The sequence below is a fragment of the Lissotriton vulgaris genome, chromosome 11, assembly GCF_964263255.1.
Source record: "Lissotriton vulgaris chromosome 11, aLisVul1.2, whole genome shotgun sequence".
Lineage (NCBI taxonomy): Eukaryota > Metazoa > Chordata > Amphibia > Caudata > Salamandridae > Lissotriton > Lissotriton vulgaris.
The window spans coordinates 108,741,017-108,763,039 of NC_141699.1; the positions used below are offsets into that span (position 1 = coordinate 108,741,017).

At 48.1% G+C, this 22,023-nt stretch overlaps 1 protein-coding gene across 7 annotated transcripts in view; it reads right to left on the reverse strand.

Annotated features, from left to right (window-relative positions):
- The window catches only part of DEPDC5 (DEP domain containing 5, GATOR1 subcomplex subunit), a 592,834-nt gene that overhangs the window by 501,330 nt on the left and 69,481 nt on the right, over nucleotides 1-22,023 (reverse strand). For all 7 annotated transcript variants that reach the window (XM_086942813.1, XM_086942812.1, XM_086942810.1 and 4 more), the window contains exon 11: nucleotides 15,011-15,080. In XM_086942813.1, the coding sequence (XP_086798939.1) occupies nucleotides 15,011-15,080 (70 nt within the window). The remainder of the gene's footprint in view (nucleotides 1-15,010; nucleotides 15,081-22,023) is intronic.

The following is a 22,023-nucleotide window of genomic DNA, read 5'->3' on the forward strand; positions in this document are numbered from 1 at the left end:
CGTTGTTGTGCACCGATAATACTAGTTGGGTGTCATCGACGTACGTGGTAAGGGCAATTCCATAAGATTTTATCACCCTCGCTAAGTCCGATACGTAGATATTAAAAAGCGTCGGACTTAGCGAGGAGCCCTGTGGAACACCGCATGGGAGGGAAAAGGTCTGGGAGGTGAAATTGCCCATCTTGACAGTCTGAGGGCGATTGGCTAGGAATGAGGCAATCAGATCTTTAGCTTTGCCTCTTATTCCTAGAGCTGAGACACAGTCGATCAGAGTGACATGATCGACCGTGTCAAATGCGGCGGAGAGGTCCAGGAGTATTAGGACTGCCGCTCCTCCCATGTCCATAGTTGCTCTGATTTCATCTGCGGCCTTTAGCAGTGCTGTCTCCGTCCCATGCCCCTGTCTGAAGCCAAACTGAGTATCATCAAGTAGATTGTTGTCATTGATGAATTTCGAAAGTTGGATGTTCATGGACTTTTCGAAAATTTTGGCTGGGAAAGGGAGACAGGCGATGGGTCTGTAGCTTGCGGGGAGAAGAGGGTCCAGAGTTGGCTTTTTTAGAAGTGGCTTGATGATAGCCTCCTTCCAGACTGAGGGGTATATGCCTGTTGAGAACATGGCGTTGCAGATGGTAGTCAACGCGGGAGAGATTGCTTCTGGGATGAGGTTCAGGATAGCAGGGGGACATGGGTCAAGGGGGGATCCGGATTTAATGCTAGTTACCAGGCGTTGAGTATGATCCTGATCAATGGTGTCAAAAGATGATAGGATGGGCGAAGTATTAATGAGAAGTGCCTCAGGAGAGGGTGAGGGGGTGGAATGCGAGAAGGTAAGGAAAATGGAGCTAACTTTTTCCTCAAAGAAACTGGCCAGAGCATCCGCTAAAGACTGAGAACCTTCTAGGCGCGGGGCAGGGGGGTTGGACAAAGTAGTGACCACCCGAAATAGTTCTCCTGCCGAATTTTTCGCATAATTACATTTCCCATGTAGTTCCATGCTACAACTAGACTACATCGACACATGTTTCCTTCCACTACTGTGTTTCAAGACCCTGCCAAGTTTATTAGTGAGCGAGTGATATGCTTTATTTCGATACATAAATATCTTAAAAGCAGTACATACATTAAAAATACATTCTCAAGGCCAGCAATAGAATATATTGTGATTTTAAAAAGGATAAAATAATCAGGATTATTACAATAAATAGTTAAAAAGAGAATTAAATTGAAATAGAAAGCCTTTTTGAACGAATCACCCATGCCCATTTTAAAAACTTTGAAACACCACAGACAATGGAGGGGGATGTATCAGTCAGTAATATGCGGAGGGCCACCAAGTGCTGTCGTGTACCTAAAAGCCTGCACAATGGTATGAGCCAGCACCTCCTTGGAGCACAATAGTCCGGACATTCGAAGAAAAAGTGGGCCACCGTCTCCACCCATGTCGAACACAGAGCACAGAAGGACGAGGACAGGGAAGATGATCTCCACCTGGACACCAGGTTTCCTAGAGGTAAGGTACCCACTCTGAGCTTGAAGTAGAGAGCCCTGTCCAGTGGGATAAAGATGAGGTCCAGATAAGGCTAATATGCAACCACATCTTTGATTCTTAGGAATGCTGCGGTCAAATTGCAGTGACGAGGATTGCAAATGAGTTTGGAAGATACCCAGTCCCAATATACTTTCTTCAGGGTGGCTTTGGGAGGAGCAGAACGAGTAACCCAAAAGTCTTCCAAACCCAACTCCCCCAGTAGGCTCTTAACGTCCCTTAGCCATTTTATTCGATGCCATCCTTCCATTGCAATCACCTCAGACAGACCTGCTGCATATGAGGCTAGCTCGGGGACCCTCCACAAGCGGGCCCACAAAAGCAAAGGCCTCAGTCGCGCCTGGTCTGCAATTAGTCTGCAGCCCAAGTCGAGAAGCACCGGGACTGTGGGTGTGCTCAGTGGAAGAGCCAAAAGTTCTTTCAAGAATTTGCTTTCCACCTTGGCTAGTGCCTCAAGGTTTGTGGTGCCCCACAACTCCGCCCCATTCAGGGCGGCAGCAACCCCTCTAGCTTTATATATGTCTATAACCGGGGAGATACAATGTTTAGAGGATGAACGATGTTCCCTGAGTAGGACGCCAGTCACCCTTTTGTGGCTGAGCAGCATCTTTTGAATGTGTGGGGTCCAGCTCATGGAATTGCTAAGGCGAATCCCCAAATAATCGAACTCGCAGACCTTCTCCAGGGGAACGGTATTTAGAACCGGAGGGGGCCCTAGCTTTTTGGGAGGGTTCATGGTCAGGAATTTGGTTTTATCTACGTTAATCGTCAGGCCCCTAAGAGAGCAGAACTCCTGGAAGCGGTTGAGGAGCTTTTGGAGACCCTGAGGTGTCTTTGCAATGAGTAGGGTGTTGTCAGCAAAGAGCAGGGTGGGGATCCGAGTGCCGGCCAGGGACGGAGCATCTGCTGGTTCTTTGAGCAGGTGCTCTACCACACCATTCACATACAATGAGAATCGTGTGGGAGCCAACACACATCCCTGGCGAACACCCCTACACACCGGAATCCTATTGTTTTTCTCCCCATTCGTGCCCCACGGCACCTGTGCATAATTGTCTGAATGAAGTTTAATCAGAAGCGACAGGATGTAGGGGGGCAGCCCCAGCCCCTGCAGAACCCTCCATAGCTCCTCCCTAGGTACTAGGTCAAAGGCAGTCTTCAGGTCAATGAAGGCCAAATAAAGACTGCCCTTGCCCAGCACCACCACTTTCCAATACAGGAGCATCAGCCTGAAGGCATGTTCGATCGTCCCAGTACCTGAACGGAATACCGCCTGAAAGTCAGACAGTATCTTGTGGTCATCAGCCCATTGGAGGACCCTCCCCAAGATCACCTTCCCTGCCACCTTTTGGGAAGAGTCGATGAGACGGAGGGGCCTGTAGTTAGCGGGGTTGTCCCGACACCCCTTTTTGAATATCGGGACCACCTCCGCCCCCTTCCAGGAATCAGGTACTAATGCGCCCTTCATGATTGCATTTAATAACGTAGCGACCAGTTGTCCCCATTCCTTAGGATTGGCTCGTAGCAAGTCACCTGGTATCCCATCCGGCCCAGCTGCTTTTAATGGGACCAGGGACTTAATTACAGCCTCCACCTCCCTCTCGGTAAAATCATCAATGCCACTAACAATTATGTCATCCTCCAAGGAAAAAGACTCACTAAGGTCCCCTTCAGGTTGAGAATACAGGGCCTCGAAGTGGTTATACCAGAGCTGGGCGGGGATGTTACACGTAACCAGCGAAACATCTGGCCTATTCCTATTTCTAATCAAACTCCAAAAACCCCTTGCATCCTTTCCCTTGCTTGCTGCGAAAAGGTCTTCCCAAAACCTCTCCTCCCACTCCCTTTTCGCTGCCTTTAAGGTGAGAGAGTAGTCCTTCCTTGCTGTCCTAATTGCTAGTAGGGACTTAGATTTAACTGCCCCTATCAAGGCTTTTTTCGTGGTCCTGCATTTGGTCGTAAACCATCCCTGTCTAGTCAAGGGTTTATTCCTATTAGTCATACCAGAGGCACTGCTAGGTGAGATGAAGAGCTTGCTTAGGGCCCCAATTAGGTCACAAAAAACCTGCGTAGCCTCCTTAGGTGCATTAGACAATGAGCCCAGATTGCTCTAGGCTTCAGCCAGCAGAGCCCCTATGGCTATGAATTTCTCACCAGACAGGGCAAGCTTGGCCCACTTCAACCGCCTCCCACAGTTAGATACACTGGCCATCTGAGAGTTGGGTGCCAACGGTGGTTGTTGTAACCCAGCCTTGCCTCTAAGCCACTAGGGAGACAAGACAAGAGAGAGAAGATTGTGGCCACTCTCAATGCTCTGAATAATCTCCATGTCACTCAGGGTACTCCATGAACCTACGTCGAGAAGAATATAATCAATTCTAGACGTTGATTGGGCCTGTTGTAAGTGTGTGCACCCTTCAAATCAGATTTGGACCTCCCATTGACCGCCCCCAGATCAAATTCCATATTGAGTGCGTTGATCTGCAACGCCACTCGTGACCACTTTTTAATGGGGGGCAGAGCCAAGGCCGGAATCCCCTTTCTCGAATCCTCCTCTTCTATGCCTAGCGTGTCATCAAGGCCTAGGGGCTCGAACGTACAATTTAGATCACCCGCCACCAAAATACACAATTTTTTTGGCCGTTGCCTTAGGAGATCTTCCAAAAGTGCAATGGTGGGCGATTGTATGCCTCCCCTAGGACCTCTAGCATAGATATTAAAGATGTCTAGGAGCAGGCATCCCCGAGAATCCTTTAACGTGATGTTGAGGATATCAGGTGAGTTTGTGGGGTGCTCCTCCACCCTATAATCTAGGGAGACAGCAACCCAAATGAGGAGACTACCCGGAGGGCGACCCCTACCTGACAAAGGCGGGACAGCTGGAACAAAGTGGGATGAATATCCTACCTTATGACAGGGCTCCTTGCCCCACGTCTCCTGGAATATACAGATGGAGTATCCCTCAACAAGAGCGTTCCAGTCAGGCAACCCCAACTTCCTGTTGATTCCCGCGATGTTCCAGTTGAGAATCCTAAGGGCTGGATCCGTCACAGCTGGAACACTGCCAGAGTCGAAGTCTCCTCCCCCCTCCAAAAGGTCCTGGGTCGCAAGGCTGCTAACCCCACCTTGCCCCTCAGGAAGCTGGTTACTCTCATGTTTAGGAGTGGGGACTACTATACTAGGGGGGAGTGTGGCATAATCGATGGTCAGCCCTCTCAGCTCAGTGTCATCACCAGGGTTACCGGCAACGGGGGCCTCCCCAAAATTGCAATCAGTTCAATATTCCGGTGGTCTCCACCCAGGCGATGGCCAGACTGCCTGAGGATACAATAGAGGATTAGCAGGAAATTCAGAAAAAGCAGAGCTATTGCTCCAACCCATGCCGAATTCTCGGCCAATCGTGGTAGGGACTATTCTAGGATAAAAAAACGTTAGGTCCACTATGCCAATTCTTGGGCCCCTGGCAATAGGTTTATAATCACAAATAGTTTGTGCTACTCTACTATCACTAAAGTTGACCACCACGCAGTCTCCTTCCACTTGCTTGTGACCATAACCCACCCAATCCACCCTTCTGACTCCTATAATGAGGCCATCAAGGCCCCTGGGAAGGGGTCTGTTGGACTCTAGCCAGTGCAACGTTTTGTTTTTTAGAGCTTGGGGGGATTCGTTTTGGCCAGCCTTCAGGGTGGGTACATTTATACGGACAGCAACATATGGATAACAGTCTGGGGACAAGTTCACAGGAGGGGATTTTGGAGCAGCTTTGGAAGATGCAACTTTTGGGACAACTTTTGTTAGTAGTGTTTGCGGGTGAATAAGAGCAGGACTATTATTCAAAGTTTTGGCTGAACAGGCCTGACTAGTAGCTTTGCCTTTGCCCGTCCCCTTTGGGATTCCCTTTGTTTTAACTGAACCACTCCCCCCCCCTGGCAACTCAACCCGGCCCGGCTTCATACCTGGGGCTTTAGGGGGCTTAGGGACACTTGAAAGGACTTGCGCTTATTGGCCAATGCTCCCGGAGGTAGCCTCCAGAGGTGCTACGGGTGCATTGTCGGTCGTCTGAGGGGTTACCAAAATAGCCACAACAAAGCCTGCTGAGGCACCATAGTGTTCCTGTTTTCAATGGGCCCTTCTTGCGCCTCCTCCCTTAACCTGGAGTCCAGTTTAATAAGTGCTTTCAGCGAGAAGAAGCTATCTAGGGTTGATTGTTCAAACCTGTCTAGCCTATTGTCCAGCCCTGTTACTCTGTCAACAATCGGGGACAACAGTGTTTTCAACAGCTCCTCGATTTGTGCAATGGTAACAGGGACACAGAAAGCTGATGGCTGATGGCTAGGAAAGGGAGCTGCACCTACTTTTTCTAAGGTGGGACCAGTCCGCTTGGTAGAAGAAGAGGAATTTATCGTGCCTTTGGTACCTATGCCCTTGGACCCCTGTTTCCTTGGTTTCTTAAACAATTTCAAGGAACTTCCTTAATACGGACTAGCAATCCTTTTCCTTTTAGTAGTTGCAGGGATCTTAGGAGCCGACAGCGGGGTGCCCAGTGACTTAGGATTATCCACTGTAGGGGGGGGGGGACACAGGGCCTGTTATAAAAGCAGGGGAAACAGTAGGAGGCAAGGCCAAAATGCCACCAACCTCAGGAGGAGGTATGGATGATGCAGCCAGGCTCTTCAATCTATCGATACTATCCCTCAGTGATGCAACCCGCGGTTCATCAAACACATGAGGTGAGGGTAAAAGGGGAACAGGCTAGCGTCCTTTCTTCAAGATAGGTACCAGGAGGTTCATCTTTCTGGCTTCTCTGCCCCCCCCCGTCCGGTCACCTGTGGTGTTCCCCAGGGCTCCTCTCTTTCCCCTCTTCTCTTTAACCTTTACATCTCTCCCCTTGTCACTTCTCTTCTTGAGCTGGGGGTCTCGGTGTATAACTACGCAGATGACCTCCAGCTCGTCTTTGATCTTTCCTCTTCTGCTGATTCTCTCCCTAAATTCAGTTCCACCTTAATTTTCATTTCCGAGTGGATGAGCGCCAACCATCTTAAGCTCAACCCCGATAAGACGGAACTTGTCCTCACGGGTGGTCCATCTAACCCTTGGTCCCCAGCACACTGGCCCCTTTCTTTTGGTCCCCCTCCCACACCTTCCTCCTCTGTTCGCACTCTTGGCATCAAAGTTAGTTCTGACCTAACAATGCACAGTCAGATTAGCTCTGTTGTGTCGTCCTGCTTCCTGTCCCTCCGCCTCATCCGGAAAATCTCACGTTTTTTCACTACTGATGCACTCAAAACCATAGTCCTGGCCTTAGTCATCTCCCGACTTGACTATGGGAATGGCCTGTACGTGGGCATTCCAGCCTACGAGTCCCGACGTCTACAGGCCATTCAAAATCAAGCTGCTCGTCTCATTCTCTCCCTTCCTAAATCCTCCCATATCACTCCTGTTCTCAAATCTCTGCACTGGCTCCCTATTCGCTTCAGATCTCTCTTTAAGTTAGCCTGCTTTGCCTTTCGAGCTCATTCCCGCTCTGCCCCTGTCTACATCTCCTCCCTAATTACATCTCACGCCCCCAGCCGCATCCTTCGCTCTTCCTCTCTCTCTCTCTTGCACATCCCCCGCTTCCGCAAATCCAGAACTGGTGGCACCCGCCTCTCTGTTTTGGCCCCCCAGTTCTGGAACAGCCTCCCACTTCACATTCGTTCCATCCCCATCTACACCCATTTCCGAAAAGCCCTTAAAACCTTTCTTTTCACCCAGGCCTTTCCTTCTTAGGTTCCCCAGATCCCCTCTGTGAGCCCTGACCAGGTCCCCAGCGCCAGGAAGCCGCTTGGCCGCAGTGCGCTTTATTAAATATTTTTTTCATTTCATTTCATTTCATTTCATTTCATTTCATTACATACAGGTGACTCTGCCAGAGCGAAGGGGCCCAAGGATGATCTTTTAGACGGATGAAGTTCCTGTGAAAGACGCCGCTCCGTCATTACAATCTCCTTCTCTATGACGCCTGCAACCCGTGTGATAAATTTATCCATAGTACCTATAACACCACTGGGACCCACCTCGCCCCCTCCCCTCAAGCTCTTCCCCGAGCGGGTAGACATTAGCTTGAACTTTGATGGGAGAGCAGGTACTCTTACTAATGTTAGTTAGTTCACCAGATCTGTAGTGTCAAATAACAATGTCAGAGGGGTGGCCCAGCCCAGCCTTAGACAGCCCCTGACTGCCACAGACTGCCCGCCCTTTGCCCGGGCTTCGGTCAGCGTTTCGCTCGCGTTCCGCTATGCGTTGGAGGTGCTGTTAAGTAGGGAGCGTTGCGGGCGGGGGGTGTGGTTTCAAGGGGGCGCGGCAAAGATCTGCGTGGCTTTGCAGGGACTCCTGGTGAAGCGAGTCCCTACCTCGCACCGCCCTTCGCGTTGCACGCCAAAGGCTCCTCCTCTCTCCCGTGGTCCGCCACTGGATCAACTCCAAGCCCCTTGCTACAACCCGCAAAGCGGCACCCGCAGAGCGGGTGCTGCGAGAAGTTGCTGGTGTAGCGGTATCCCTCTGGGGTGAGGGATAAATGGCAGCCCAAGTCTTATTGCAGCTTTACAGTCCTCGTGGGTCCACGCCAGGTAAGCTCTCGCCAAGTTTATTATTGATTCACCCCACCCAGATAGCCTACAACGATATATGTTCTTGCATTTTTCTTCAACGCGTTCCTGACGCAGACCTCGTCTTGTTTCAGTATTTCTCCTAAGGAGGGTTTGAAATGAACAAACTTACAGAAGATAAAGTATGTTACATCAACACACTCATTCATGCAACTGTTATCCACCTGTAAATCTTGCTTCCAGCACTGTTCTCAGTCCTCCAGGTGAGGTCATACTAATGATTCAGACAGCAGTAACAAAACCACCCCACTCTTACATAAATATCTCCTAATGCTTCCCAGCATTCTTTGTCATGCCCCCAATACTTGGACCAGAAGAGAAACTGCACCATATGTCACCATCGTTGCTCTTTTCTGGATACTGCTCAGTCTACAATGTCAATTTACTTTCGCTGCTGCTAATGCAAGCAAAAAACACAAGTCAGGGAAAGGGCTGCCCATGTTTCAATCTTCTTCATGGAAACAGCTTTGAAAATAATTTGATGGGAAGCTGCTGTAAATGGGAAGGAAATGTGGGGCTGATTTAAGGGCACTTTTGAACCATGTGGGCTACTTTTGGGAGGACACAGTATAATAATGTTGACAGGCAGGATTCATGCGGAATAATAAAAGGCTGGACGGGAGGTTGTGACACTGGGGGAGGCTTAGAATCGCCAACATGGTAAAATGATCAGGAATAAAAACATTTCAAGTAGAACGCAAGCTTTGAGAATCGTCTAAGGATGGTGCAGATAATATTGCAGATCCTCTGACGATTTATTGCCTCACACTTAGCTCTTCAATAGCATTCTATTGGTTGCAGAGGGGCAAATGGAAGGGCAAGCTGAGTAAACTGTAGAACGTAAACAGAGCTCAGCATCCTGTTTAATTTATGTTCCTTCCATTGTCTTCATGACTTGTGAGCAGTGCTCGAAAAATCCAAAAAATGGTACTAGTTCTGCAGGGGGCAAGGGATTTTTAAATGGCTTTAATCACGGAGAATTTGCGGAACCAAATAGTCACAAATCCAAAATTTAAAGAAAAAAAAGAAGATTCATTGTGGATTCATTAAACTACTCTTCCTTTGGAATTTACACAAGATTCTGCATCTGTCAACTTCATTGGCCACATGTTTACAATTTGAACTGTTACATAACTATTAACACCTTGCGTGCTGCCGTCGGCCGTTGAACGTCGCACGCACTACCTTCCTAGTGCTGCGCACGTTCAGCGGCCGACGCGGCCCTGCCTGCGCAAGGAAACGCTCGCTCCGCGGCGGAATTACCGCCGCGGTTAACGGGTTAATAACTATACCATGCATGTTGTGTGCGAGAGCATTGCTGTTTTATTGCTATGAAGGTCTGTTTCAGATTTTCAGATTTTCTACTTGAACGGTTAAGGGGCCATTCCGTTAGCTCTTACGCACCACCCTAATTCTAGCTATTATTGAACACTGAACGTCCAACCTAGGCAGAGCGCCTCCTCACTGAGTACTCTAAAAACCCCATCAGCTGTACCTACAAATAGCCACAAATCCAAAATTTAAAGAAAAAAAAGAAGAATTCAGTTGGACGAGGGAGTCTTTTTCTGACGTTGCCTCTTTTGGATCAGCAGTTCCAATATTGGAACCACAGATCCAAACGCTTCATTAGCTAGCTGCAAGAGAAAGATTTATTTTGTGGCCATCATTCGAGGACACGGACAGGGCATAGTTCATGCCACAGTACAGGACTACCAGAACAAGCTTCACCAATCCATGCTTCATCATACTAGGTTCAAGGTAATAGGTTCAAAACAGCAGACCCCAGGAGAGGAGGTATGGCTCAGAGAAGTTTGCCTTGGGTTTGGAGTATCTAAGACAGAACCTTGTCCAGGGTCTGTGAATCCAGAATCTAGATTTTAAAAAACACAACCACTGGCCAAAGGCCAAGCTCTGTGGGCCACCTACTGTGCCTAGATGGGTTGGCCACCAATGGTGGGTTATGTACAAGGCCTAGCTGTTTGTTAGTGACTCCTACTCAACTGAATCACATTTGTTGGTTTTATTCACTGTGAAAGATAATTGTATATATAACGTGAATATTATAAATATACACAAAATTGAATAAACTAAACAAAATGATAAAATAATGTGTTTATGCACATGGACGTGTGAATTGTAATCACACTGTAGTATTTCTTTTATGTTTATTTGGAAGCCGAATCATGTGACAAAATAAAATGATGGCTCATACAGAAACAATGCTGTGGTACAGGCTTTTTAGCGATAATATGTCACATTGTAAGTGTGCCTTAATAAAGGGTGCTGAGTTAGGCTTCATGTGAGTTGAGTGCTGAGTTCTGGAGTTGGAGAGCACGGGAAAGCATCAAGACACCCTGCTGCAGACTGTATGGCTCATGCCAAGGTGCTAGGTTAGTGGTGCAATCCACTCGCAACCAGTCAGTCATCACAGCGGCCTAGTTCACTCAGGCTCCGGGCTGGTGCTTGAGCAGAACTTGTATACTGCTTTAGGGTTGCAGCAGCACAGTACACTAGGGCACAATTTCAGAACTGTTCTATAGTGCAGGTAGTTAAGTAGGAAAGACTGCTCTCCAATCTGGGAGTATGCAGATCGTTCTCCTGAGTCTCTCTGGGTGGAGGGACTCCCAGCTCCGGGGAAAGCTACTTCTGGATTTCAAAATCTCCTACAGGGTTGGTGCATTCCATCCCTCTCTCAGCAGGCAGTTTAGCTGTCAGGCGCTTCAGGACAGACAAACAGCTCTTCCTTCTAGGTCAGACTACAGGTGATATCCCCCAGCTCTGGGATGCTAGCTATCAATCTACGCAGAAGTGCTCAGAGTAATCTGGGGAGCGCTCCTTTTTTTAGTCAGTGAGAACTTGGGAATGGAACCACAAGTGGGTCAGCAGGTCTCACTTTTATACAACTAAAGCAGACATGGGATGTGGATTTTCCTAACCGATTTGGAGTGATTCTTCTTTCATGTCTCCGCTCCAAGCTGTTCTCCTAACACATCCTTTGGGTAAAGTGATGCACCTCACAGTAGGGTGATATCCAGTTTGGAGCAACGACAACAGAGGCACATAGAGGGGATAGCTTTCTGCTGAGGGATGAAGTGGCTATTATTCCAACACCTTCCATCATAAACGTTCATCTTCCCTTCAACACCAGAGTGACTCCCACCACACTTAAAATCTTTGAAGACGTGCTTTATCCACTGCTAACAATATACATGGAGAGGGCATTGGGTCCACCATTTTTCACCATTAGCTTACTTTGTAAAGAATCTTTCAGACAATGGTCTCAGATTCTGACAATCATGACTAGCATCTGCCCTGTGGAGTATTCATCTCTCACCTAATGCTATTGGCTGTTTGAGTGTATCCTTCCACCTCCACTGGAGTACTTGCCATGAACTGCATGAGGCACTACTTTACAACTGAATCTGGCTCCCAATGTATGTTTCGCTCTCAGGTGCTATCACTTAATGCATTAGCATGTTAAACCTAGAACTTTTGGCTTTGACATTGCTTGTTATAAATGCTGTACATTTTTTAGATTACTATCCTTTACAGACTGCAATAACTATTATTTTCCATTTGTTAATCTCTCAAAACACAAGCTCTGCAAAGCGCCCCAACACCCTTTGGGCTTACTATGCACTAAACAAAACCACATATGCAACAACGGCTCCCAAGTGTCCTTTTTAATAAGACTAATAAATTGTTCAATCACGTGAATTAATTTTATTTAGTTATTTAGTTTTTTTTTCTTCTCTTCTCTCTTAAACAACCTCAGATGAACGCTACTTTTAATATTCTGTGATGCCACAAATGGGTGATTGTAATGATTTTAATTAATCAAACAATAAAGTTTTACATTTACATTACCACAAATACATTTTGTTCAGATTTATGCAGGGGAAAGGTTTAGGAGGTTGAAAAACAAGCTTTTCCCATTCAAGTTCAAATAGAAAATGTTGCTGTCTGCTACAGCAAAAACTGATGAGTGGACTTACTTTTCACGAAAGAAGAGCTTCACTCAATGTGCATTTTTGGCTTTGTGTAAATCCGTTCAGTGGGTTTCGAGATATTACAGTGCTAAACATGTACTGAATGGGCATCAAAGAGTTTACATTTCGAGATATCTTGTTCGTTTGAGTGCTCCACTAGCCTTAAACCTGGGATTGATGACTCAATTGAAAAAAAAGGTCATAGGATGAGGGAGCATTTATTCCTTTCGCCCATCACAGGTCAATGCGCCCAAAGCTCGGTATGAGGATCAGAAGGCTCTCGTTGTCTGACTAAGGACTCAGTCCCTGTGGCCTGCAAAGCCGACATGGATGAACCAGTAAGGTGCAGGGACCTTATGCCCTGGCCAATGGGAGCACCTCCCCAAGAGAGAGATAAATTATATATTTTATCATGGGATTCAAGACCCTCCATGACTGAAACTGTGAACCAGAGATCATCATACGGTCCTCAAACTCGGGTTTGAGGACCCAATTTCAATTATCCCACTCAGATTCTCCACATCGACCCATCCGCCCCCCACACTTGCCAACCCCCAGGTCTTTCAACCGCCCTCCATTCCTGGTTTGAAGACTGTTCAAGGACTGAAATTCAAGGAATATACAAACGTGTTAAGCATATAAATTTAGACATATATATATATATATATATATATATATATATATATACTAGCAGCCCGTCCAGACGTTGTCCGGGTATGAATTGCTGCCGGCCAGTAGTATATTGTTTTGTAGGATTTCGTTTTGATAGCATTTCTTATCTGTGACAGGCCTGTGAAACGCTCCGATTCACAGTGCACTGCTGATGCACTTAAGAGTGAGCGTTCAGTAGTGTGTGAACTCGAGTTTCCCTACTTCATTTTTCCTTGCAATATTATATAGCGCGAACTCGACAACATGGCATGAGCACAATTTACATTACAGAAGAACACATTCATTTGTGGTAGGCACGGGGAGACAAAGCGATTTGCCTGGAATCACAGCATGTTGAGCTGATGCCGAGATTCGAACGTAGCTCCCCAGCTGTAAAGTTCGCAATTCTAGAACTTGTGGCGGGAGGTGTATCTAAAAGTGTATGTCGGTGCTGGCCATCCATGAGAGAGACCTGTGCATTTTTCAAATGGGTGGTGAAAAAATATGAGTATGTTGCTGGAGATGTGGGCCGCCGTGCCACCAATGCGCTTACCGGGGGAGGGTAAACACCCATTATTCCGCAACTTTCTTTCCGCATACCATCACTCCTCATACTTGGTACATGGTACATTACGAAAGTACCATGACTCCGCAATGCCATTATAACGCATGGCATTACATTTTATATGCTTTTACACGCATACATTTACAACGAAATTCGTTGTAAATGCATGAATGGTAAAAGCATGTTTTTTAAATGTTTGGATAAGGTAAGTATGGGTATAGGGGTATATGTTTTGGGGTACTGAGGTATTCGTTTTGGGGTGTTTGGGTATTTTAAGGGTTCAGATATAGTTTTGGGTTATGGGGTACAGGGGTAGTTTTAGGGTTTAGGGATAGGTATGGGTTTTGGGGTACACAGGTATTTTTAGGGTTCAGGGCTAGGTTTGGGTTTTGGGGTATAGGGGTATTTTTAGGGTTCAGGGGTAGTTTTGAGGTACAGGGATATTTTAAGGGTTCAGGGCTAGGTTTGGGTTTTGGGGTACAGGGGTATTTTTAGGGTTCAGGGGTAGGTTTGGGTTTTGAGGTACAGGGGTATTTATAGGGTTCAGGGCTAGGTTTGGGTTAGTGTTTAAGGGTCTTGGGGTATTTAAAGGAGTAAGGGTGTGTTATGATTATGGGGTGCAGGGGTATTTAAAGGGAGCAGGGTGGGATTAGCACATGATATGAGACATGACATGAAGGGCGGAACGTACCACACGCCCCCAGTGTTTGTCACGCCCCCAGCACACGCCCACAGCACAACGCAGACACGCCCACAAGGGACTACTTTGCTGGCACGGTTCTTTTACCTTTTAAATGTATATGGTGGGCGTCTACATAGTCTATGTCCTTCTGCTGCAACTGCCCTTTCCAACGCTGTATTGGGTGTTGTGATTGGTGCTGTGGTTCCTGAGATTACCCGCCTCAAAGGTTTGGGCTCTCTCTTTATTATATTAGTATGGATATATATATATATATATATATATATATATATATATATATATATATATATATATATATATATATATATATATATATATAAAGACAGTGGGCTAGCAAATGTACAGTGAGGTACAAAGGAGCTTAATAGTGAACAGCTATAAGGAGCATTTACAAAGCAGTGAAATACATGTATGGAGTCTATACTAATACAATGTGTGTAATATACATTTGTTTAATGTTGATGGGCAAACAAAAAGTTTGATTTGGTGTACAGTGCTGAAGAAACCGCACACATAAGGGAGATGGGAAAAACAGTAAGAGAAAGATGGATAAGGGAATAACGTACAAGGCAGAGGAAGTGAGTGAAGCATATATGAAAGAGAGCGGTGCATGTAGTGGACAGATAGCAAGATAGCAACGGAGTTACTCGGTTAAGGACAGACGATGAAAAGGACAACAGGTGACAGCAAAAGAATCAGAGGGAGTAAAAGAGGAGAAAAAATGGGGTAGAGCAAGACAAATGGAGAGCGTGGAGGTAAATGATGGGGAAAGGTGGTGGGAGCAAGAGGGAATTAAGATTGAGTAGGTGAGAAGAGACTGAGTGGGTGGATGATAGAATACCTGTACAAACAGACAGAGGAGTGGAAAGGGAGATTGGACCGAAAGAATATTGAAAGTTGCCTTACCAATGGATTTGGCATCATAGAACGTTCTGGAAAAGAGCACAACAGTCACTTCATGGCTGCAGTTCTTCTCCTGCCAGAGAAGGAAAATGAGTACACATATTAAGCACCACTCAGCTAGATTTACACCAAATATGAAATAGTCATCTGCACCTTTTCAGAATCATCCCCAAATGTGATATTGAATCCAACGCAATACACGTGCCTTTGATCTGAGGCATAGAAGACAGAAAACAGAGGGCGTTTGACAGTATAGTGCCCCCAAATAAAAAACAAAGACAGGGTGATACTGCACAGGCAAGCAAATGCTTTCATCGCCACCCAGAGTGACACAGTCAGTGGCGCGCACAAATGGAAAACAAACAAGACTCGTCCATTCTACTAATATAAAGGGTGTATCCCCAACGCATCAGGGGTAGGTCGATTGGCATTTCCTGGTGATCAAATACTCAGAGTCTCCTTACCCCTATCCGAAAAACTATTTTTTTGATTAAATAGAAGTCCTAATTCATTGTATTTCCCTCAAGTACTATTTAATTAGTCAACTGGTTTAATCGACTATGGTCATGAGAATTCTTTAAATAGTATCTAACTACATATTCAAACCCCTGTTGTCAGGAGTTGCGGAGTCTGTGCCCATTCTGCACTCTCGATGAATTGTCATCATTATGTGCTAAAACCCATGCTTCAGGGTTCCATCGGTGGTAGAGATGTTGGGTGAATGGTGGCCATACCCAGCATTATGAGTGAGCTCCACTATAAGATGGCCATCGCAATTACCTTGAACATCGGAGCAGATTACTTACAGGGAGACTAGGAGCAGCTTGCTGGTACAAGAAAGTCGAAGGTTCGCGGGCGAGCGTCTACTATTAGGACCTTTGCAATGTGACCGTGTTTTTGGAATCCTTTGGCGTTCTCGTATTGCTGTTCAGAACCACACCTGTTTTTGCAGCGGTTGATAGAGGAGGAAGGAGCTACCGTTTGAAACATTCTTGCAGTGCAGGGGCTACTTGTTTTTCCGAGGACATTATGCTCTCTCTGCGAGCAGCACGCTGTGTGCGGAGAGACTTCCGTATATTCAATTCAATCTCACTTTCACCAAGCACTCCGGGCGGACTGTGCTTCGTGGTGCAGGCTTTTCCTGACTCTTGTTCTATTCAGCAGGGTCATTCCATTCATTTTGCTGCTCCTTTGAAGGGGATTTGATTGTGCCATATTTACTTCACTGTGTGTATTATTTGAGTTCGGGCTGAGGTTAAGTCTAAGTCTAGAGGCACTATGAGTTGGGCTGAGTGCTAAGACCAGTCTGTTTAGCCATTTGATTTTAGTTCATGTAAAGTCTGTACCAGTGTTTACAATACATGCATACGTTTTTATTAACCCTTTCGCTGCGGCGGCTATTCCGCCGCAGCGCTAAAGGGGCGGGCGGCCGCGCGGCCGCCGCATGCTGGTGACAGAACCGCTCCGTCACCAGCTACAGTTGAGCTGTGCTGGTGACGGAGCGGTTCCGTCATGACCCGCCCCGCTCATTAAGACTGCCGCGCAGGCGCGAAATCAGCGCCGCGCAGGCGCGGCGGCCGGGCCATGACGGAACCGCTCCGTCATCAGCACAGCTCAACTGTAGCTGATGACGGAGCGGTTCCGTCATCAGCAGGGGAGGGGTTAAACAGCCAACCCAGACTAAGATATGTAATTGTTTATACACCCTTGCTAATTGAAGTGTTACTGTAGGAACTGGGTTCGCCAGGTCCCCGGGGGGTAGCTTGGACCGAGCCGGCAGGCACCCGAAGCTTAGGTGTAAAGTGACTACACAACACACTCATCCACTGAGACAATAAGTGCATACAAGGACCGAGTCCACACCAGAATGCTTGATTCAAATAAATAAGTTTTATCTTGAATTATCTTGAATTAGAATCAGAGAAATCAAAAATCACAGCGGTATTAACTCATTGCTGTTCCTTTAAAACACAGGTTTTGCATTTCTCAGCACTAAATATGTAAATGAATAAATTTTAAATATTAAATAACGGTAGGCCTGGTAACAGCCTTACTCCTAGTCAGCACCTGCAAAGAATTTCCTTCTGAGACTTTTTTTTTAACTCTTTTTATTAGTTATCTAAACAACAAACAGAAATAACACTCAGGTGGAAGCCAGCAATAGTTACATACGTTAGGTCCATTTGGTACAGGAGTATTAACATTACAATAACTGTTAGGGATCAAGGGGATCCCGGCGCGTCCAAATCCAAACTCGGTGTAGGTGCCTCGCAGATATCCCCGCGGTGAGCATTCCACACACCCCTTATCTTCCCCCATTTACGCGGGCAGCCCCTAGCCAGGTACACCGCACGCTCTCTAAACTTGCACCAGTAAAGATCATCTGCCCACTTCCCAATCTGGGGTGGCTGACGCGCCCCCCACAACTGCGCAATATTGCGTTTGGCTACCATACACGCCAGCGTAACCCACTGCTTCTGATATTCATTGAGGTCCGTCGGCTCCCACACATTCAACAAACATCTCCGTGCCTCAAGGCCCACCTCCTGTCCCAGTACCACCCTCATTTCCTCGTGTACAGCCCTCCAGTATGATTGCACATAAGAGGAATTCCAAATGATGTGCATCAGGGTACCCTCCTCGCCGCACTCTCTCCTGCACTCTCCACTCTCGGCCCGTCCCATTCGCACCAAGCGCGGGCCCGTCACATAAGTCCTATGGAGGATTTTCAGCTGAACCAGGCGTAATCTCATTTGTATCGCCACAACTTTGGGAGAGGACACGGCCTCAGTCCAGTCCTCATCATCAAGTTCCAACCCGTCTGCAGTCCACTTCGCCCTAAGCTTCACGAGTGGGTTCCCGGTATTATCAGTCCAGTCCTCATCATCAAGTTCCAACCCGTCTGCAGTCCACTTCGCCCTAAGCTTCACGAGTGGGTTCCCGGTATTATTAATCAGTTTCTGGTAGATGGGGGATGTGGTCTTCTCAGGCAGGTGGCCGTCTAGAACCCGGTCCTCAAGGGGGGAAGCCTGAGGGAGTTCAGCACCCGTAGGGACATGGGTGACCAAGGTGTGTCTCACTTGCAGGTACCGGAAGTACTCGTGTTGATGCAGACTATACCGGGCCGCCAAGGTCTCGAACCGCAAAATAGAGTCTTTCCCCCAGATGTCTTTAATCTGGGAGATACCAAGAAGGTCCCATTTATCGAACCCCTTCGACTTCCACAAGCTCCCCAGCTTCTCCGAATTAAACAAAGGGGTAGAAAGCGTGTGCCTCCCAGCCCATCTGAGACTCCTGGTGGCCACATGCCAAACCCTCACTGCATGAGCAGTCGGGCCAATCAATGGATACTTGCCCATCCTCGCATACAGCGCCCTGCCGATCTCCCCACCGGGGGAAAGGTTCCGATCCATGGAGTAACCGGGATCACCCGACACGCCATACACAATATGGTTGATGGCGGCTAGATGTGAGGCCCAGTAATATTTGCGCAGATCAGGGAGACTGATGCCCCCATCGTACCACGCCAAGGTCAGTTTGTTAAAGGCTATGCGAGCTCCACCGTCCCACAGGAGGTGTCTCTGCAATGACTCAATTCCCTTGAAATAGGAAGTGGGCACCGGGTCCATCGAGTTTTGTAGGGCGTAGAGGAATCTCGCAAGGCCATCATCTTGAAGAGAGTGGCCCTACCGACCAAGGATAATGGGAGGGCGCGCCAGCGTTCCACGTCTATCTTACACCGCGCCAGCGGTACGGCCAGTTTACAATCGAAGCGTAGCTTCGGATCAAGTGTGACAAAAATCCCTAGATATTTAAAGCCCTCTGCCTCTACTCTAATGGGACAGGCCACGGAAGTTCGGGGGGGGCACCGGCTAAAGTAAATATCATGGACTTGTCCAGTTAATCACCAGTCCTGAGTACCTCCCAAAGACCTCAAGAAGATCCAGAAAATATCGGAGAGAGGTCTTAGGTCTCGTGAGGTAGAGCAGGACATCATTCGCGTAGAGGGAGATTTTGTCTTCCCACTCAGGTGTCCACCTTATGCCCCTTATTGAGGGGTCCCATCTCACCCAAGCCGCCAGTGGCTCCATAGCTAGCGCGAAAAGCAATGGGGACAATGGACACCCTGTCTGGTGCCCCTACCCAGGGCGAAATCCTCTGACTTTCAGTTGTTGACCACCACTCTAGCCAGGGGGATTTGAACAGCAACCACACCCAAGCTATGAAGTTCACGCCAAAACCCATCTTTGCCAACACTGCAAATAGGTAGGGCCACTCCACTCACTCTGTCGAAAGCCATGGAGGCGTCCAGGGAGACCATGATCGCCTGTCCCTGCAGATGACCGGCCGACCCCAATATGCTATGGAGTCTGCGCAGGTTTAGCGCGGTGCTGCGCCGCGGCATGAACCCTGACTGATCCGGGTGTACCAGTGAGGAGATCACTTTCACCACTCTGGTGGCCAATAATTTGGCCAGGATCTTGGGTTCGGCATTCAGGAGAGAAATGGGTCTGTAGGAAGAGCATACTTCTACAGGTTTGCCAGGCTTGTGAATAAGCACGATATTGGCCACCCGTTGGTCGTATGGGAGTACACCCCTGTCTCTACTGTCGGTGAACATAGCCATCAGATAGGGAGCAAGTTTGTTAGCACTGAGTTTGTATAGTTCGACCGGAATGCCATTCAGACCAGTGGCTTTGCCGGACTTAACCTGACGGATAGCCTGTGCGACTTTGTCATCCGTGAACGCCAAATCGAGGAAATCGCGGTCTTCTTCGGATAAACTCGGCATAATTATATCTCTAATCATTTCCTCATTATCGACTTCTGTAAACCTGTCTCCCACAGTATAGATCTCTTGAAAGTAGTTTGCGAATTCATCAGCCACAGTCTGCGGGTTCGTAAGTCTACCCGAGGACCGACTCTCCAATTCAGGCACTAGTCTGGGCGGACGTTCTCCCCGCTCGAGCCAGGCAATAAGCTTGCCTGCTTTGTCTCCATGCTCATCCACGCGACTCTGTGTTGCATTGTGATGCGCTAAGGCTCCTTCCCTGGCAAGATTCCTATATTCCTCCTCACGGAGCCTCAAGGGGTGGAGGCCGGCCTCCGACGGAGACTCAGCCACCCGTCTCTCCTGGGATAGGACTTCCTCCTCCTTCCCGAGCAGCACAGCCAACCCTTCTTTCTTCTTCTTAGAGACAATGGATAACAACTCCCCTCTGGCCACCGTCTTAAATGCTTTCCACAGCGAACTGGGGGAATCAACCGAGCCGAAATTCTCAGAGAAATACTGATCAGACATGTGGCGCAACTCCTTAGCAATGACCGGATCTTTCAGCCGCCATGCTCCTATGGGAGCTATCCTGCCCACAGCCGGAAGCTCCAGTGTAAGGCACAACCAGAGCGGAGAGTGATCAGAGACACCCCTCCCCAAATGCCTGACCTCCGACACATACAATACCATCGCCGCTGGGAGGAGGACGTAGTCCAAGCGTGAGAGAGTGTTGTGTGCAGCCGAAACATGAGTGTAATGTGTCGTGCTAGGATTACGGACGCGCCAGCAATCAATCAGTCCCAACGTACTCATAAACTCAGACAACCATCTCTGCGCCTATGGCAGCACCCGCGGGGGGGGGGCCCGATCAATCACACCATCCACCACTGAGTTAAAATCGCCTCCCAACACCAGATGACCAAGGGGAAGGGTAAGGAAGATGGCACCCAAGTCTCGGAACGTCTCGGTCTAGAGAGCAGGGGGGACATAAATCGATTAAAATTTGACTATATGGACCCCAACAAGTCCCGACACTCCAGCATAGCGACCTCTCTGATCCACCCAGGTTGCTTGCACAGAGAAGGGGAAGGAGTTTTCGAATAGTATCCCAACACCCCTAGAACCAGTCGTATAGCCAGCGTGTACAACTAGTTTGTAACCTCCTCTATGCATGGCCTTACACTTGTTCCCCACTAAATGAGTCTCTTGGAGCAGTACTACGTCTGGGGAGTTCCTTTAGACTAACTGACTGACCATCCCCCTCTTGATCTTATCAGCCAACCCGTTAACGTTCCAGCTTGGCACCTTGATCCCCGATCCCCTGAACTCACGTCTCCCCGGACCCATGTATGGCAAATAGCCAAACTACGTTTCCACCTGAGCAAAAAATAGACCCTAAACCAACAAAAATACAAACTACACTTAAACCCATCTCTCCTCCCCCCACCCTACACCCCTGCATTTGGCTACCGCCCCCGAACTCGCAGTGTGCCTGTCACCCCATAATGAAACTAAAGACTATCTAAAAATAGTTCGGAGGAGGATATTGGTGCCCCGCTTCCCCGCCTACTCTTAAATCTGAAGCTATCTCCTTTTAAATAACATCTCATTGCTCAGCAGCAGTCACTAATGGAGGGTAAACATTTCCTAGCTGCAAAAATAAGCCATTTATCAGAAAATACAATGCATTTCATCAGGCTGGAATAAAGCAATTCAACACTTAGATATGAGCATTGGTCTTGGTCATAATAGGCAGGACATGACTCTCAGGAGCTAAGTATGACAATTCCCTTAACGATCAAGCCACCACAGTAGAGCAACCTTTCCCCTGCTAAGGGGTTAACTTTTCTTAGTGCTCCTGCCCAGCCCTCAGTATCTCTTGGGGCCAACGGGGCCCAACTATAGTCTCCCGCGGGGAGGGCGGACTTGGAGCCTCCCCGGAGGCTTACCTCACTTCTTCTGCCCCTGTTCCGGCACTTGTGAAGGGTCAGCACAAGGTAAGAAGACTCCCGGAGGCGCGCTCTTCCTACCACGCCCTCCGGTGGTGTTGTAGGCTCCCGGGCTCCTTTTAAGCCCTCCGGTGAAGTCGGGGGAGTGCAGGAGCTCCGGTAGTCTCTGCGAGCCCCCCGCGCAGGTGTCAGCTCCGGTCCCAGTCCTCCCTCAGAGCCTGCAGGGAGCGGCTCACGGAGCACAATTTCAGGGCCCCAATCAGGGCACGGCGGGGCGGAATTACACCGGCGCC